General features: G+C 35.4%; 1 protein-coding gene and 1 long non-coding RNA gene across 9 annotated transcripts in view; one reads left to right on the top strand and one right to left on the bottom strand.

Annotated features, from left to right (window-relative positions):
* The window catches only part of LOC135329780 (uncharacterized), a 28,568-nt gene extending 16,516 nt beyond the window's left edge, over positions 1-12,052 (bottom strand). For 2 of the 6 annotated variants that reach the window (XR_010391449.1, XR_010391448.1), the window contains exons 1-3: positions 8,241-8,406; positions 4,361-4,615; positions 3,582-3,653 (exon numbers count right to left, since the gene is read on the bottom strand). This is a non-coding gene — a long non-coding RNA (uncharacterized LOC135329780). Of the gene's footprint in view, positions 1-3,581; positions 3,654-4,360; positions 4,616-8,240; positions 8,407-11,883 lie in introns of those variants that run through there. The other 4 variants (XR_010391450.1, XR_010391447.1, XR_010391452.1 and 1 more) reach the window with 4 other exon arrangements.
* The window catches only part of CEP89 (centrosomal protein 89), a 37,685-nt gene extending 24,507 nt beyond the window's left edge, over positions 1-13,178 (top strand). For all 3 annotated transcript variants that reach the window (XM_064519658.1, XM_064519659.1, XM_064519660.1), the window contains 2 exons: positions 4,493-4,662; positions 12,219-13,178. In XM_064519658.1, coding sequence (XP_064375728.1) covers positions 4,493-4,662; positions 12,219-12,456 — 408 coding nt within the window. In that variant the 3' untranslated portion in view covers positions 12,457-13,178. The remainder of the gene's footprint in view (positions 1-4,492; positions 4,663-12,218) is intronic.
* Positions 13,179-16,980: the final 3,802 nt, after the last annotated feature.

Below are 16,980 nucleotides of genomic sequence, written 5' to 3'. Positions count from 1 at the left end.
TCAGTTTATCCTCAAGCGGAGATCTCCACATACTGCACTTTTCCCATTGAGACCTACATGGCTGTTCCCACATCAAATGACACAGATGTGCACCACTGTGATAACAGATACCAGCTCCCTCTGCCCATTCTTTGAACAGATCAATACATCACTGGAATTAGCGACAAAGAAAATAAACCAAGTTGTAGGGGCAAAGAGCACTAAGCTGAAAGATGTTCAGAATTTGTAAGGAGCCCTTCACAAAATACCAAAGTACATGAAACACTACCATAGAAGTCTTAGCATTTCTCAAATTATACCAGTACAGCTATAAAAATTGTTTTAGCCATCTTTCACCCTCATTCATATCTAAATTTAAAAAACAGATCCTTTGGCAAGATAGTGGTTTCTATTCTTCTTAAATACTTAAATTCTCTTCTGCAATATAATAAGTCTGTGACTACTATCGGGGATGGAAAAATAAGTTGCATAAAATGGAGAAAAATTACATGTAGCTCACTGAATTAAGTTATGTACCCTCTTATTTCTAAAGGAATGCAAAACCAAATCACAAAAATCTACCTAAAAAACCAAAACCTCTAACTATTAATGGAAGTTAGAAAAACAGATTGGAAACAGTTCTTACTCTTACTAGACAGAAACAGTAAAATTGAAAACTAATTACTTGCAAAACCTTTTTGTTCTTAATTTTTGTCAATAAATTGTAGGGTTTAAATAGTCAAAAAAGATCTTAAATAGAGCTTAAAATCTTATCAACTCTTGACCAGGGTATTATCTGAACTTTGCTAGAAGCTAGTATTATTCATGTCTTTGCTAAAAGCATCTGTAGTTTATTTTTAAGCCACTTGATCTCCAGTCACATAATCTGTTTTCTAAACAGAAGCTTTATTAACTTGTTCAGAAACACCTAACTGTTGGAAAATAAACTTTTTCATGATTTCTGGAAAGCTTAGGGTGTTCTTTTGTTTTACATATAAAAAAAAGAAAAACAAAAAACCCCCCTTAATTTCCTATTTTAAGTCTACATGTGACCATTGCCAAGTTGGGTTCTTTTTAGTCAAATTTTTTTTAATCCCAATATGTAATGTAGTTCCTCAAACAGGATGGGCCATCTTGCATACAACTGCTTTTCATGTGCTGTTGATAAAAATTCAGGTGAATGTGAAAGGGAAAAAGAATTCTTCCTTTTGAAGACAAATGTATTGCTTCATTATTCTAAGCATATGCCTGGCCCACTGAGATGTTTTCATTTTCCGTACAATTAGTTTTCTTTGTTTGACTCTGTAAATTTATCTACATATATAAGAAGCAACATTTTCCCTCTTTTTGTATCTACAGACATCAGTTTTGAAAAGCAACTTAATTATTTAATACCTGCTCTGTGTATGTTTTAATAAGGTTGGTGTATAAAGCATTTGAATTGACTATCTTTTTTTTACTCTATTTTGGAAGCATCCATTCATAGTCTATGTGATTGAAGACTGTATTTACTAATTTGTATTCTGTCCCTATAGAAGACACAGACAAAACTCAAAGGAACTACTGTAAATCCCAAGTTATTGATATTGCAGCTGAGGAGTTGACATGCTCTCAGCAATAACTATATGAATCCTTGACACATGAAACTTAATGACTGAAGTGATACACTTGGTCTACTTTTCCATTCCTAAAATAAGTGTCAGGCAGAACTAGCAAATTACTACATATAGAGCAGCTTTTGTGTACTAGAAAAATATTTCTTCTGGCTGAAATCTCTCTTATCTCCCTTCTTCCAGGGATTTCAATATGAAAAGGTTAGCGTAACAATTACTATTATTTTGGGGGTGGGGGGAGGGCATTCTGCTTTCAGAAGATATGCTTATTGAAAATGCGTTCTCTATGCCATATTCATTTCATCGTCCATCTAGTCATAGTACACTCCTGCAGACTGAGGCTGGTTATAAGCAATCATTCAACATCTATGTAGAAAAGAATCCACCTTCCTGGAATTTCTCTGTAACAATTTTCTGACCATGCTTGTCTTTGGTAAATCTTGGTATAAGTCTTTAGTAAAACAGCAGACCTAGTGAAGCAAGTGAAGCATTGCCACTAACTTCAGTAGGTCCAGTATCTCTTCATTAACATACAGGGGAACCTGAAGTGAGAGGGTTCTGAGAACATGCATGATTTTTTTCTTTGTATACACTGACTACCATATAAGAGCACATAGTTTATATTTAATCCTTTAAAATTTAAAGATATGTCTCCTTTACAGACCCTGTAATCACAAGCTAGAGAAAGATCTCTGAAAAGGAACATGAGAATAATAGACTAATCCCCACCCCCAATTCTTATACACAGAGCAGTTGTTAAAAAACAAAAACCCACAAAAACCCACAACCTTTTACACTTATTTATCCCACCCACCATTATCGCCAATTTATCTGGCTGCCTTCTTTCCCTCACACAGAAACTTTGAACAAAAATACTTTTTCTAGATTAAAAAAAAATCTGGCAAAACAGTATTTAATAGGATATGCACCTGCATTTCTGTCCCAAATTATCAGTAGAGAAATGTGAAGGCCCAGATAGTACAGCATATGATATTGCAGCTGCCCATCTTCCCTTCATTCCAGGATGTGATTTTGATCTTTCAGACTTTGTGATATTAGCTGAAGTATACAAAGAATCCCTAAATGAGTCTTGTAAGTATAGGTACAGTATTTTGTTTACTACTAGATAGGTTATTCCCCAGAGTTAACAGCGGTTGCATAGAAAACAAGAATTACAACCAGAAATGAAAGGAAATGCATTAATCTTACTGATAAGAAGAGATTAAAAATAAGTATTCTATCCCTCTTTCTTACAACGGAGATTGTCTACACATGTATTACAGAGACATACAAGTATGTGTGCCTGATTTGACTCTGGCTTTTGTCTGAAAATGCATATGCAAGATGGGATCTCCCTTTAATATAGAAAAGAGTAAACATTTCCTAAGTTATGATAGTGTGAGGGAGGGTTTAATACAACATGCAAGTTAGTGTGCTAAGTTGATAGCACACACATTATCCAGTGAAGCTAATATAAACAAGATACAAAAAAGTTTCAGTGACATCCATTTACAATTACATATCACAATAGTACTGTTAACTGTTTAAATGTTAAATGTTTAAATATTAACAATCTGTATTTTATAATTAACTATGCAAACACTTTTCAGAATATTTTAATTCATACAATGCTATTCAGCCATATAAATTACATGATTTTACTAATCTTCACTATTACCAGTGGGATTTAGGACAGGGCTATAGTGTGTATGAGACAGCAAAGAAAATGCTGTCAGAGGGCAGACTAGCACACAGTATGCATTTATATTTCAGTCTTACATTTTGTCAATATCATTTTTTGCACTGATGGCATGAAGATATTTCTGTGTACAGTCTTTGTGGATTTTAACACAAAGCATACCTGAAGGGTTGCCTAATTTTTTTTTCCTGCAACATTTTATAGAGCAAAGGAAAGAGGAAGTCCTCTAGTTCTCTGAAATAATTACAGCTAGCTGTAAGTGACTTTCTGCTCTGGACGAACATGCTTACCTTTACCCGCAGCATTACAAGTATATAAGTATCTAACTCTGGGTTTTGAAGACTTCTCTGGGAGCCTAAAAGCTAAGTGATACAATTGATTAGAATTGGAAAGAATTAGAAGCCTACAAGTTAATGCTTCAAGATCCGTCTATCGCCTACATCAAACATAATATTCTACAGATATGAGAACAGTTTAAACATTGTTTATAATCATGAGAGAAAAAAGCTGATACTGGATATTGTCTGGTTTTTTTCTGAAGAGAAGCATGTAGAAATGTGTAATATGCTAACAAGCCATATTTTTCAGCTACTCACGTTCTTATGTGATTTAATTAAAAATTTAGTTTGGAGAGCAAGTTACTTTGTACAAAAAGCATTTTTTCCCATTTTTAAGATGAGACCAGTGCATTTGGTTATCATACCAATAAGCACAAATCACTTGCACATCACTGGAGGAACAACTACATGAAGCGGCAAAATACTTTAAAATATGAAACCAGTCTCCTCTTAGTACTAAAATTACAGAATTAATGGAACACAAATGATAACTACTTTTTCATAGTATATGTTGATAAATATGATGGTTGGACAAGTGGTAAGCAACATGTGCTGTAAAGCGTAGCTCTGCATCTTGGAAAATAAAAGCATTTTTTGCAGCTAATTCTTTTCATTCACAAGACAAACATACTGTATGGTATTCACTGTACACCTTATCTATACAGAATGAAGTACAAGCATAATACCTTCAAATTAACAGGTTAAAAAAGACTGTATTAAATGCAACCTACCTGATATATTTAAGCAAGGAATCACTGATGTGAAGATTTAACTGCAAATGAGCATCTTTAGCTGTTTGTTGGTGGCAATTGTCCTTATTTTTGCCATAATCATATTTTTCCTATGATCTTCAACTCTTACAGGTATATAAAAAGAAAGCAGCTGGAAAGCTTGGAGATATCAGTTTCAAAATGACTGAGCAGAAGAGAGAGTTTGCCGGGAAAACTGCTCAGTATCAGCAAGAAATGAGGCACCTCCAGCATCTGCTGCAAGACAAACAGGAAACCCTTGATGAAGTGCTGCAGCAGAAAAGGTAAGTCAAGCACAGGCAGAAACAATCCAAGTAGATTTGATAGATGAAAGGGGTGGGGGAAGGCAACTGCACACAGCTGCAAGCTCTTACTTTTCATCAGAGCCCCATTTGGTATGTTCCAGTTATCTTTTCTCACTCATGTTTTAACTATACTGAAAACACTGAAATCCTCCTCTTAAATCCATCCTTCCCACCTCCAGAAAAAAGATCTTTCAAAGGAGGCATTTATTCTGGGTGACTACTACTAGTCTTAAGACTGGTTTTAGGGGTTTTTTAGTATCAGGAAAGAATCAATACACATTCAAAAAATACCAACCTTAGCCTAGTCTCTGATGATCTCAGGGTCTACAGATCATCAAGATACGTTAATTATTTCAGCCTTTTGTAGAAGGATTAAGAGTCCAGCTCTCCCCCTACCCCCAAACAGTTTTCAGACTAGTAGGAAATTAAAGGAATCTAATGAGTACACATATGATGGGTTTCCTTTTGAGGGTACCTTAGTGTTCTGTTAAGAAATGACATAAATTGGCTACATGCAGAATTAAAAAAAATAATAATTTAAAAGATTTTTACAAGATTATGACTGTCAGTGTTCAAATCTCCTTTTAACATAAAGCATCCTTTAAAGACATTTTTCCCTCTTGTGGTTGAAGACTTCATAGCACATTCCCCTTATCAGCATACAGAAAAACTCCTTGCAGCTGGAAAGAGCTAATTAAGCAGTCATTTTACAAGTCATCTCTGCCATTGTGAGATAATAGATTTTAAAACAATAGAAAAACAGGACTTAGTATCATATGCACTATCATATCAGAACAGTTTCTCTTTTATTTACCTCATACAGTGCCATTAAACAGGTGTGAATAGCTAGGAAATGTATAATGAACATTAATTAATCTCTAAAATTTGGGTGAGAAAATGGTATTTTTTGACTATTCCAGATTCCTCTGGAAATAATTACGTAGGATTTTTAACTATTTAAGTGCATTGCATACCTTTTTGCTCATGTTGTTGTTTATTTTTTAAATAAAAAGACCAGCTAAGTAAGTAAAGAGGTTTTATGCAATGTAGGATAGAGCATAGTTCAAAGTGCCACAGTATGGATCAGATTTTACCCTAATAGCCTGAAGATAGGTAAGTGAGATGATATAAAATAATTAATTGCACTTTCCACAGACCAGTTTCACTAAATCACTTTTTTCTTCTTAGTCTGGATTGACTTATTTTTCTTTAATAAGCACAGAAGATTATAAATTCAGCAGACTTTTAAGAACAGCATCTGCACCTGAGTCTACAGTGCAATAGTTCTTTTATCTAACAGTATAATAATGAAGAAAAGCAGCTCATGGAAACAATTACAAGATGAACATCATACAGATACATCTTACATTGGTACAGTCTCCTACCTTATAGAAAGTGTAATTACTGACTGTCTTTTTCTGGTGGCAATGAAGCCTTGACAACATTTATTAGAAAGCAATATAATGAACACAATCCAGAAAGAAAGAAAGAAAGAATTTTTATATTAAATCTCTCCAGTCTTATTTTAGTTCATCTCATCATCCTCCATTTTCCTTTGATAACTATATTAAAGTCTAGATTGAACAAACAGAAATGTCACAGAAGAGACAGCTGAATTTTACAGCTATATAAATTAGGATATCTTTTTTATAAATCTTACGGTATTGCTTGTTTTAATTTAATATAGCCCATACTGTTCATATAAACTAGTTCCCTCATGTTCCTTTACTTATCTCAAATATTGTGGTAATACAAATCCGTTTCCCAGTAATATATTTATTGGTAGTCTAAATACATATGTATGCTGTTATGTTTATTTGACAGAAATTAAAAAATCTATTTTAGTCAGCTCCATCTATTTCTGGTTTTATAAGGTTTATTTTTTCTCTCTTCTTTCCCTCCTCCCATTGTCATAGGAAGAAGTAAGGAAAAATTACTTGTAGGTTAGATGTCACTAGTCTGTAGCTTGGTAACTAAAGTCACTAGTGTCAGGACAATAGCAAACAGATACAGATTTATTTCCACTAACTCTGTTGAAGGAGTAAATTTATAGTCCAAAAAATGTCTGGCTGATAATGTTTCAATTTAAAATAACTGTCTGAACATTGGTAAGTTAAGGTAAGTGGATGTAATAAATACTAGTTTTATATAATATTTATAAATATACTATAAAATACTATATTAGACTATATAAGCAGGAAAGCCAGTTTAATTAAACATTTCACTGAATGTACGTTGACTGTTTAGATAGCTGATTTTCTTAATTTTATCAATGTTATAATTTAAAAAGACTTGAAAAAGATTTGAAAAAGACTATAAAACAAGTTAAGCTGTTTTAAAGGCACTGACCACAATCAGTCTAGTCGAAAGCATAGTATTTAGGTCAAGAGAGCAAACTTCTTTTATATAGTTGCCTTTGCTTTTAGTTTTGTAATAGCAGAGTTAGGAAATCATACTAGCTCCTACTTACTACTACCCTGAAATTCTTTCTTATCATAAAAGTTGTGTGTGTATATGTTTGTTAGTGGTAAGTATTCTTGCAAATTGTCTTTAGTAGTTCTAAAGTTCTAGTTTGCTTTTTTTTTAACCTAAATTCCAGCACATAACGTCCATCATTTTTCCCAGGGGCTCTCATCATGTCATGGAGGAACTCAGTTGCAATGGGAGTTCCTAGCATATTACCAGGCTCGCTGGCCTCCTGACATCAAATATTTATCCTCTTCCTTTTCATAGCTTGTTTCTTCAGTCCGTCCCTCAACTTAGCAGTTACTAGGTGATCACCAGAAACACCTTCACAAATCTAGTCACATTCATGCTTAGCACAATATTGCACTTTATTTTTTTTTCCACTGTGTATTTGTTAAACCTGCGGAAACATTTGAGTAATAGTTTGTTCTCATAACTGCATGAGGTGCAAGGCAGTAGAAAATCAAGCCTGTATTTTTGGGAGAATTAGTAAATTAAAGTTTTGTTAAATGTTTCAGTTTCACTTAAGACAGTATCTCAGAAATGAGTTACAAAGCAAATGTATTTATGCTAACAGAGTGCAGTGGAGCTCTCCAGACCCCACCATGGGCTGGTTTAACCAGGTGGTGTAGTGTAGCACAGAGTAAGGATACCACTGCTGGTCTGGAAATAGCACAGTTCTGTCAGGAAGACACTGGGTCTAAGATAATATAGCCCTGTCTTATTAATCTGAATAGGACTTACCAGATCAGGCTCTGTGGTGCACCGATATGCCTGTATGTCTATATTAGGTAGAGAAAACCTAACTGACAGTGGGTCATAGTCCTCTGACCACATTATATTACACAGTGCCAACATGCCCACAGGTAGTTAACTCAGATCACAGTGTGGTCTTTCCAAAGTAGAATTTATTTTGGACACCTGCATGTGCTTCCTTGTTTTTATTTCTTCTCTCATCATTCTGTTTTTAACAAGTCTTACATCTAAAGTAACGTGGGTTTCATAAAATATAAAGAAAAAAGGTGACTTACTTTCTCTCCTTCCTCATCATCTGCCACCTAAGGACAAAAGTCAAAGGTTGCACTACTTACCTATTGCATCCAAGGGAACAGAAGTTTTTCACTTGATTTTCCAAAAGAAATAATTTTGTTCTCTTGGAAAACTTTTAAATCTTGTAAAGAAAAGATCTGCAAATTCCACCTTTCTAGAGCTGCTCTCTTGAACCCTCTCCACTACAGCCTTCTTTTGAGAATCGTAGAAATTCACAGCAACCTTTCCCTCAAATAAGCTTATGAGAAAGTGATATAATTTTCTGCTTTACAGAGAGCTAATAATCATAATGTTTTTATTGTTTACAGAGTGATCTCATGAATCATCATTTTCACATACCCTTCCTTAAATGAAACACATTGCATGTTTCAGATATAAACAAAGTTGTTCTGGTTCCAGGGTAGAAAATCAGATCTGTAATTGCCCTGTCTTATTTATTTCACAGAACACTTATCTTTATGAGTTTTCTAGGTCATAGTGTATTTTATCATTTAAGTCCTCTGCAGAGGTACAGTACTTGGTGATAAGTTACAGCTGCTGTACTTTGCATGTTAAATACAAGTTTGAAAGCCTTAGTAATGAAACTGCCTCAGACTGTCCTTAGAAGAGGAACAGCAGTAGAAAAAACTCTGCATGCACAGACAGAGGAGAGGAGATGTCTTACTATAAGGATATATGTGCAACTGTAATGGAAATTTTTGCTCTTTGTGATAAGGTTATTTTTAGAGGATAGTGGAATTCATCAGGCCAGGAGCCCAAATGAGCGTTTGAGAGACTAAGGCTGAATTAATGTTTCAATGAAGGAGGAAAGCACTGACTTTTGTGAAGAATCTGCTTCAGACCTTCTCCTCCTGTTAACTTCCTCATCCTGAAAAATCAGTTCAGTAATGTCATGTTGATCACTCTCAATGAGAGGGGATTGATTAGGGATTGAAAAACTTTATGTTTTTACTTGATTAGGGGTTGAATGGAATTTTCCATCTTCTGCTAATTTAAGTAACAACAGCCTACATTTATGAGAAGCAAACATAAGTATATGCTCTTTGCTAAAGACATCTGAAAACAGGACACATTTACTGCTGAATGTACATCTAGTTTTAGACACCAAGTGATTAAGAGCTGTGTTTACAGGGCTGAGCCAACTATTATTGGCACAATGGAATAGCAGGGGTTACTTGTTGGGTTGAGATCTGTATAGACAATGCCACAGTAGCATTAGTCAAGGATATTAATGCCTTACAAAGCTTGAAGGAATTTCTGGTGAGATAAAAAACAACATAATAGAGGGGTAGTGAGAAACACTGCCCAGTGAAGTAGAAATAAGAAAATTTTGTTAAGAGAGGAAAGAATAAAAAAGTTCAATACGTCAGCAGCTAAAGCAAGCAAGCTGCTATGTAATCCAAGTTCCTAAGACAGCAAGGGGGTTGTGCCTAGCCAGACTAAAGAAAAAGCTTCCCAAACAAGTAGAATGTATTTTTAGATTTTGATAGGGACAGAATTTTAAAACAAAAACTTACATCAGAGACCCTCGTCTCAGGGTTGTAACTACTGGGGTCATAACTGCTACTACTTAGATGCTCACCTGAGAAAGCTGAACTTAAAGCTATATATTCTGCCATGGTGAAAGACTATGTGTGACTGTAATATATTGTGTGCAACATTAAGTGCATCTGCAGTATGCTTACTTGACAACATGTTCTGACTGCTCATTCCAAAATGAAGTCAGCAGGCAGTTCCAGATTCTACATCTCTCAGGCCTATTTCAAAATTGATCTTTAAAGAAGAGCTCACTCCCTCCACAGGCAGGTTTCCTTGCTACTGAAGTCATTTTCAACCACACAGATATTCTAAAGTTATTCTCCTTAACCAAACCTTTTTTCTAAAATTGACAGAAATTGTTACTGAACTGAACAATTTGTAGCATGAAAACAAGTGTAATAACTGTTTGATATCTATCCCATTTGTCAGGCTTGCTGACAGCATTAAACTAAAATTCAGAATTCAGGGATCTCTGGTTTCATCTTCTCAATTCAAATTTTCTTTGTCCCAGGCTCATACAAGCATTAACAAGGCAACAAATTAAAAAAACAAGTCTTGCTCTTAGAAATTAGCAGATGAAATAAACCTAGATAGTGTTTTGCACTACCATAAGGGTAAACCAGATTAAGCACTTGCACATTCATAGTAGAACATGAGTACTGGGCACACTGCATGCAGACTCTAATTGGAGAGAAGTGGCAGCAAAGAACAGAAGCTTTTCTATATCAAGACAGAAAGATAATTTGAAAACAAAACAGTGTACGTGTTCCAACATCACAATACAAAAGGCCAGAGTGACCCAATAGGTGAAACTCAGGATGGCTTGTTAGGGGAATTCAGTCATATCATTTTACTCCCTGTGCCTTACACCCCCCCAAAATGTAACCTTAGGATAATGCTAATGGTCTTTGTAAAGCATTTTGAAGCATATACTGAGTAACTGGTAGTACTAGTCATTTGTATCACTGTCTCAAGGAGACATATTTGTGGGAACAAAGTCTTTTCATCTACCGTTTTGGTGTTTCAGAAATGCAAGGTATCTTCACAACTGCTTTTTTTGAGACTTAGCAGAATGGAAAAGGTCAGACTGATTAATGTGGCTTCAGGTTCTTGGGCAGAGTCTTGGGGTACTTCTATCACCTGTACTGCTTTCACCTGTCTTGTTTTGCTCTAATTCCATTCTTAAAGGTTAATATTTAATGATCTCCTCCACCACCAAAAGTTTATTCCAACCAGTATATACAAGAATGATCTTAAGGCTAAGTAAGAAAGATGAGTATTTTCCTGTCTTCCATCTGCATATCCAATCATAAGGTTAAACACAAAATGAGCTAATGTTAGTTTTCTGGGTCAGGGTTGCTTTTCACACCACTTCTTTCTCAATAGGAGGGTAATGGGTCACAACCAACCAAAAAGTGCTGGTTATATATATCCTAGTAGCCACCTTTTGCCACAAATGTACTCTGATAATACTTAATCTCAAAACATTTTTTTTTGCATTGATTTGTGTCCCATTTTTAAAATGTGGTGTTCAGGAGGAATTTGTAATTCAGGAGGAATTTTTAAAAATTCAGGAATTTGTAAAAAGGGCTAGCTCTAACAAGTGCTTCAGGACATGTCTTGAAGTGACTATCAGAGAAATCAATAGCATTAAGATCTTTGTATGTGCTCACTTTGCATACAATGACTTTGCTTTCCACTTCAGATTATCTTAATTTTCTGATTATTTTGATATATACTAGAAATGAGTTAGAGGAAACCCAAGTTTAACCTTGATGAAATATAACTTACTAAAAAGTGTGTGGCTGGAGTACACTGCCTCATTAAACAGTGTTAACTGCCATGTTTGAGAAACATGTTTCTTGAGAGAAATACAAACAATGAATTCATTTATGTTTAGGCAGTCAAAGAGAAATCAGCGCATGAAATGAGTTAAAATGCATTCAGGACTGTCCACCATCTTCCCTGCCACCCTGAAATGTACACTTCTCAGTTTGGCCACAGCCCTCCACAGAGGCATTAGCTGAGCACAGCAAAGACCTACATTCAGTTTGACCACACTTTTTTAGCCTTTCAGTGGATGGATGTCCAACTCCTAGCATGTGGCACAAGGGAGAATGAGGGACACGCATTAGAGAGACCTACCTGTGACAGGGAGCAGAACTGCAGTCACGACAGATCCAGATTCAGGGGGCCGTGGCATTCACAGTATTTAGATCTTGTGTGCACTGTTCTTTCGTGCGGACTCAATCCAACTTATTACATGGGTCCAAATCTTTTCTCTTTTCTCATCATATCCTCTCTGACATAGCATTTACTGCGATTTTTAAAACATAATAGGAATTATTACTATTTCAATCAGAACTTTACAAACATTTGAATACATGTATTGTCTAATTTGCTTAGGAACATACTGTAATTACATACTGCTGAAAAGTGTTTTTAAAATTAGCATTTCTGTTTTTTTTTTTTTTTCCTAGGAAAGTGGAAGATGAACTTGAAGTCATTTGGGAATCCACGTCCAAAGAAAACAGGAGAATGAGAGAACTCTTACATAAATCTCTGGAGAAAAACAACATGTGGAGTACTGTCAGAGTTCATGAGTCATACTTAGATGAAAACTCACAGAAGGACTTAGTTTATGGACATGATTTTAGCTATTGTGATGTGAAACCTCCATCACCTAAAAAGGAAATTCAGCAAGAATCTCAGGGATAAGAAAGATGCCTTATGCATCTCATCCAAGAAAAGATCATCCTGGAGAAATCAAGAATCTGTGACAGAATTTGACTTTGTCAGCAACACAGGATGCAATAGAAGGGCATGTAGCCTCTTCAAAAGGTCTCATGTATTTTAATTCGAAGGCCTTATTTCAAGAAATCCAAGCAAATTACCAAATGAGGTATGAACAAATTATGATCAAATTTGAAGAAAAAAAAAAGTACTGTTTTCCTTGCCTGGTGATAAAGCATCTTGACATGCTGAGATGCAAGAACGTCCTTACTCTGGATCGCCTGCCAAAAATCTCTTCTTAGCATCTAAGGACAGAGGAAAAATTTGACTGTATAACAGACAAAAGTGTTTCAGTTTCATCTTCCCTGAAACTAAGTGTCCTAATGACAACTGGTGGTGCCTGAATGCACAACTATCTACCAAGTAGATTTATGGGAGCCCAGGAGTCAACAACACGTTCTCTGCCATAGCTTTGCCAAGGGGACAAGATGTCAGCAATCCTCCTCAGGACTGAGTGGGCCTTCCCTCTTCAGAGTCAGTAGCTTTGTGGGAAGCCACAAAGATTTGGTTTTTTTTCTACAGCATTTTCTGCAGCAGTGCCAGCCTTCAGATTAGTATGATGCATATCTGTCAATCATTGACTTTTCGCAATATTGCATATCAGTGTCAGAGTAGTATGAAATAAAGGGCTTTTATTTTGGAATTTACATTTGTTGGATCAGCTTTTTGATTGTCGCTTTGTTTTCACAAAAAAAACTAAATGGTAGCAAAAAACCATATCATAAAAATATCTGTAACAATATAGCAGTTGTATAATATTAGAAATAAGGAAAAATCTCCTTGGCTTTTCTCAAAGTTAACAAAAAGAATAGAAAATACAAGTTAAATTCCAATATATGCTCTTACTGGTGGGGACCAGAAAGTTTACTGCTTTCCTGAGGCATTCTACTTCCCAGTAAGGTCATGAGTCAGCAAAACAGTATTATGGAGGTGAGGGTGGGGAGGCTACCTTGTATCACACCACCATTTTAGTAAGTGTTTGTGTATAAGTACTTCTTTTACAGCAAACTTCCTCAATGCAGTGGAAAGGCAAAGAATCTACAGAATCTCACAGCAGTTGCAAAATCTCTAGCGATTTACCTGGAGTGTACTCAGATATCACCCTAATGGGACACAAAACAAAACACTAAGGTAGCTAAGTCATATATATATGTGAATCGTGAAATCAGTGGGAGTTTAACATGTACTTTAATTACTCTTCCTGAGTTGGGAATAAAACAACTGTAACAGTCTTACCAGCTCAGAAAAATAAAGCTTCAATATGCCACATGAAAACTTTGGCTAACAAAGTTAGAGCTATTATTAGCTTACTGTCTTCTCCCAGGTACTTAATGAGCAGTAGGTCTTTTAACTCCTCTGGTGCTCCTGGGTTTTTCAACTTGATTATTTTAGAACTTAGTGGCTCACAACAATAAGTAAAACATCAGAAACCACTTTAAAATCAAACTCACTCAATAATATGTGTAGGGTCTTTTTGTTTTTGTTTTCATTTTTTTTGGAGTTTTTTTGTTTTACACTGAGTCCTCTAGCTAAGCCAGTCTTGTCTCTCTCCTATCCTCCCTGAATTTGAAAAACTAAATTTGAAATGGAAGATCTGAAATACCTATTCAAAGATGACTCATACACAGACTGTATAACCATACACACTTGCACCCAGTTTCCCTACAAGCGCCATCTGAGTATTTACAGCTTGCACATATGCTTACAGTAACCTTAAAAAAAGAACATTAGGGAAACATGGCTATATCCACATTGGTTTGCATGTTTTTGAACATCAGTTTTGAAAATGAAGCCTTCTATGTCATATTTTCAAGATAAGCATCTTTCAAGTGTGCGCATGCAACCTGGGATCTGCACATGTAAATGGTTTACATGTAGTCTTCTCATCTCTTTTTAACTGTGCTTTTGAATAAGTGTTAGGATTTTGAAAACACAGAAAACTGTTCAGGGAAAAACTTTAATGTGTCTTTCCTTAGAAATAGAATCGAGATTTTCAAAACTTGGCCAGTATAGGCTTTATTCTTCTTCCAGTGAAGTAAACTGGAAAGTTTTAATCTTGTACTTCTGCCATGTCTGCTTTCTGTTCTCACAGCTCTCATTTTAGAGTAGGTTTTATGTACGGTTCAAAGGATAGCACCTTGACAATGAAACTTTAACACTGAACATGTTCAGAAATGCTACACATGCTTCTTCATTTGCATATCATTAGAACACTGTGTTAAACTTTAAATAAGATAGCATTTAATAAAATCACTAGGACATTATCCACACCCTGTTTTCACAGCACTTGCAAGGAGACTGAGGAAAAACATGGATACAGTCTTCCTTTTGTGGCTCAGCCCTTCATTTTTGCTTACTAAAAACTCCTATTAAAGGATAATTTAAATACATATATATGCATCTCCCATTTGGCAAACCTAGAAAGTAAAATCGTGAAATTGTTTCAGATAAACAAAAGTAAACACATTTCCAACAGTGTGAAACATTATAAAAAGAATTAATGATTGAAAGGTACTTTTCTCTAATTCCTTCTGACAGAAGAGAAACACATTTTCTTTCTTCTTTATGTACAGCTGAAAGAGGTGGTTTCCCTCTAAGTTTCTTCCAGATGAAAGATAAAGCTTGGGCTCCACATATTTTTCATCTTGCATTTTAAAACACTTGCTTACAGCATGTTTCTATGTACAAAAGGTACATTAAATAATGTTTACTATAGACTGCTGATTTTAGGATTAGAAAAAGCACACAAGACAATACTACTACTTAATATAATCAAACACAGAATCATGTCTCAAAAGCTAACTAGAAGAAATCACTGTAATGCACTTTACATCTTGTTTACAGAAATACTCAAAAATGAGATGCATTTAATTCATCTCCTCCCCTCCTCCCACAGTATGGGAGGCAATTTGCTTGAAAATGCTGCCCAAGATAGGTGGTAAACTCTTAATGTCAGCACAAGACATGGTTTACAAGCACTGAGCACTTATGACTTGCCATTACAATTTGAATGATATGCAATTATGTAGTATTTGAAAATTGCAGTTATAAAAGCAAAAAATTGTCTAGTAAAAATTTGCTTGCATTTATTTCTAAGTCTTTCCAAATACAGCAATAAAATGCAATGACAGAATGCAGTGCCCCCACCCAGTCACTGTTTGACCCATTTGGCAAGCAACACACTAGCATCACTAAGGCGTTAACTGACACCAGCTGCAGTTGTAGCTCGGGAGGCTTGTACCCAGCTGGACTGACAAAAGTTTTGGTCATGCTTGGGAATTGTGACTGAAGGTGCACAGAACAGTGACAAGTGTCCAGAAAACACCTCATTCACCTAGTTACCAGGACTGTGTACAGTTTTAATTAATATGTTTGAATTCATTCAATACGATGTTTTCTTCCCCCTGCAATTTGGCAATAGGGTTCTTAGCCTGTCCTAACAGACCTAGGAACACAGTTGCCAAGTTTCATTTCATTGCAACTTGAATTAGGTAAACAAACACATAATGAACCAAAGAAAAATACAATCTAGCCAACACAGACACTGAATGACTGATAGATAGGCTGAACTTAATTGTTCCAATGCGGAGCCCTTTTATTTCACAGACTGAAAATACCTGGACTATATTTTTTTCATATTTTACCACAGAACACCAGCATTTATCCAAACTTGATTCAAGCCAGGTCACTGGAACAAGTTACAGAGTACTTTGATTCCCTCCAAAAACAAAAGAATTGCCATTTTAAATGGGTTAGGTTAGAATCTGGAAAACAAAACTGTTGTTCATTAAACAACAACAAATACATTTTATCAACCAAGAACGAGATTCAGCCTTTTGGAATGAATAGACAACACTCTTCTGGTATTACTTTCTCATTACAAGTTAATTCCATAAACATGCATTGTCAGTGGAACAATGTTTTAATACCATAATATGATAATCAGTGAATTTGATGATAGTGCTGAAAAGTCTGCTTTGTAACATACTTTAAATTATGATCCAGTCAAGAAAAGGACTGATCTAAATAGTGTTTCTGAAATGCATTTTACTGGAGGGGAAAAATGGACAGATTGTGTAAAGGAGAATTAGGCAGGCGAGAGTAAATAAATAGATGCACCTCAGAGTGGAAAGAGTTCAAGAACACTATGATCAGCAGTTATGTGGTATGGCAACCAGGGACTTCATGTGAAGTGACTATGCAAGGTAGTATGATACCATTTTATTTTCTTTTTAACCATCAGATATGACTGGCTTCCTTCTTCTTTATGGCCATACTGCAAAACCCAATTCAGAATCACTGCTACCTTGTGCTTCACATCACACTGATTCTTCTCCACAGTTATATTTTTCTTGTCTTGTTGCAGTAGTCAACAGGAAGATAAAAAAGAGTGGTGCTACAGAAGTTAGAAGTAAACACGAAGTTAGGATTGGACTTGAACAGGAAAAC

Source organism: Dromaius novaehollandiae, chromosome 13, assembly GCF_036370855.1.
Source record: "Dromaius novaehollandiae isolate bDroNov1 chromosome 13, bDroNov1.hap1, whole genome shotgun sequence".
NCBI lineage: Eukaryota > Metazoa > Chordata > Aves > Casuariiformes > Dromaiidae > Dromaius > Dromaius novaehollandiae.
The sequence above is the reverse complement of the archived record's forward strand: the minus strand, read 5'-3'. Positions and strand labels throughout refer to the sequence as shown.